General features: G+C 44.4%; 1 protein-coding gene across 1 annotated transcript in view; it reads left to right on the forward strand.

Annotated features, from left to right (window-relative positions):
• The window catches only part of LOC101850695, a gene marked incomplete in the record, with an annotated part of 28,470 nt that extends 26,218 nt beyond the window's left edge, over positions 1 to 2,252 (forward strand). The window contains 1 exon segment of the mRNA XM_035973583.1: positions 942 to 2,252. Coding sequence (XP_035829476.1) covers positions 942 to 2,186 — 1,245 coding nt within the window.
• Between the last annotated feature and the right edge of the window lie 6 nt (positions 2,253 to 2,258).

A 2,258-nucleotide genomic window follows, 5' to 3' on the forward strand; every position in this document is an offset into this window, starting at 1 on the left:
TCTCTCTCTCTCTCTCTCTCTCCAGTATATCCTTGAGTAAAGACAATCCCTCAAAAACCCAGTCTCAAAGCGACGGTGTTATCATTTTAGCTCTACTTGTGTACATGTATATAGAATTTATTAAAAAGGAAATTGTACTTGTTTAACGCCCCTTATAACACTGCAAGTTTCGTTTCTCTGTCTTCCAATGCCGTTGCTTTTGTGTTCACTTGCAATTAAAAAGTAGTAGATGTGTAGATGTGTATCGCTCTTTAGAGTATGTATCTATATAACTTCAAAGGTCTTGTAATTAAATCCCTGCATGTGGTTGAATAATGCATCTGATGTGATATGTACATTTTGTCAGCTTTACTTCTCTTTTCATATTGAATTTGTATGAGAGTAATATATTATTTAAATTTGTATGCATACCTGCATGTGGTTTTACGGTCCTGTAAAGCCAAGAAAAATTTCCCTCTGGGATAATAAAGTATTATTTTATCTTATCTTATCTTATAAGTCGTTTATAGAAGATACACCTATCCCTGTCGAGGTGCAGTTTTGGTCAAGCTGTAATAGCCACTCAATAGTTCAATTGTTGGAAGTGGTGGGCAGGTGCACTGCTGTTGTCTACTCCTTTTTTTCCCCATCGAATGTTGATTTCATCCTTATGTTAATGTTCTTTCTTTCGTTTTCACTTTCTTTTCTTTTATATGTTACTATCAAGTACTTACTTACTTTTGCTTTACTGTTTCATCCTCTGTTGCCGTTAAGCGTTTTGAGAAGATGCAGTTTTCTATGGTAGGCCAACTCCGAAGCTCTTCTAGTTGTGATATTGTGTTTTCTCAGGGTTTCTTCTTTCAAGTAACACCTCTAATTTTTGGCATTTATACGACCGACATTTGTTGCAAGTGCCGTACAATTCTTCTTAAAAGTAAACCTCCTCCATGTCTCGTCCTCAGGATCGCCTCTCCTTTGACCGTATCGAGCTGGCGGACATCATAAACGAGGCAAAGGGCGGCTGGCGGAGAGACGGCGACAGCTTCACGCTAGAGCTCAACAAGGTCATGAGCAAAGAACATCTCATGGAGAGCAAAGTGACAACCTGGTACCACACAAGACCGGCTCTGACCGACGTCCTGAACACAGTGGTCACGCCCCGTGACGTAGCCATCCAGCGATCTCAGTCCGACGGTCACTTACACTCGGCGCCGTACAGGCTAGGCGTCCACGCCAAGCACCGGAGAGGAGACAAAAAGAATAATGCCAGAGCTACGTCTCTGGACTCGTCGAAACGACCTAAGTCGTGGGCGAAACACGGGGAGCCTGTCTCCCCCGGGATAACCAGTATCCCCGAAGACGTTTTTGAGGAGGAGAACGAGGTCAGCGGCCGGGGGAGGGGTGGGCAGGAGGTGAAATTCGTCATCGGAGGTTTCGGGGGCAGCCACGAGACGGAAGACGCCGACCACCACGGTGGTAGCTCAACTAACGTATCTAGTAACGGCCATGTTGGCCCTGGAGGGCAAGGTGAAGGTCACACCAACGCCACGCATAATAACTTCCGTCTTTCCAGCGATTCATCAGCACATTCAGAAACAACCAACAGCCCGCCTCCGAATTTCACGCTGTTCGTCGAAGCCCCGGAAGAAGATCAAAACGTTGACGGTAGTCATGACAACCAAGCGTTCGAAGATGACGTCGATAAAACAATTACTCTAGAGATTGTGAACCCTGAAACCAAGAGTAAAGGTTCAGGTGCAAAGACAAAACACAAACCGGAACCTCTTGTTCTCTTAAATCAGCTCAAGCTTAACAAGAGCAAGAACAAATTGTCACCTACAACAAAAACTGCTAATGGTGGCTTCGGTGATCCGGACAGAGACCTTAAACGATCGCCGTTGCATTCTCTGAAATTTGGTAAATCGAAGACCAAACACAAAAGTTCCTCTGACCTCAAAGGTCTGAAGAGAGAGCGTCATAAAGGGTCCTTACCCTTAAGCAGATCACATGTAGATTTTTCTCAGCACAACGCCAACAACAGCAACTACCACGACTACGACAACGACAGCGACGGTTTCGTTGACGATGATGAAGTCCAGGATGAAAACGATAACGGTTACTATGGCAACATTATGGTTTACAGTCCGAAAAAGAAGAAATGTCCTGTGCCCAAAATGGAGAGTGAAGACGTTAACTGCATTTATTAAGTAGTATAACAACTTTGTGTCTTCTGGTGACTTTCTTTTTTGAAAAAAGGGTGTGGGTGAGGGGGGGGGGGG

Source organism: Aplysia californica, unplaced genomic scaffold, assembly GCF_000002075.1.
Source record: "Aplysia californica isolate F4 #8 unplaced genomic scaffold, AplCal3.0 scaffold01448, whole genome shotgun sequence".
Classification (NCBI taxonomy): domain Eukaryota; kingdom Metazoa; phylum Mollusca; class Gastropoda; order Aplysiida; family Aplysiidae; genus Aplysia; species Aplysia californica.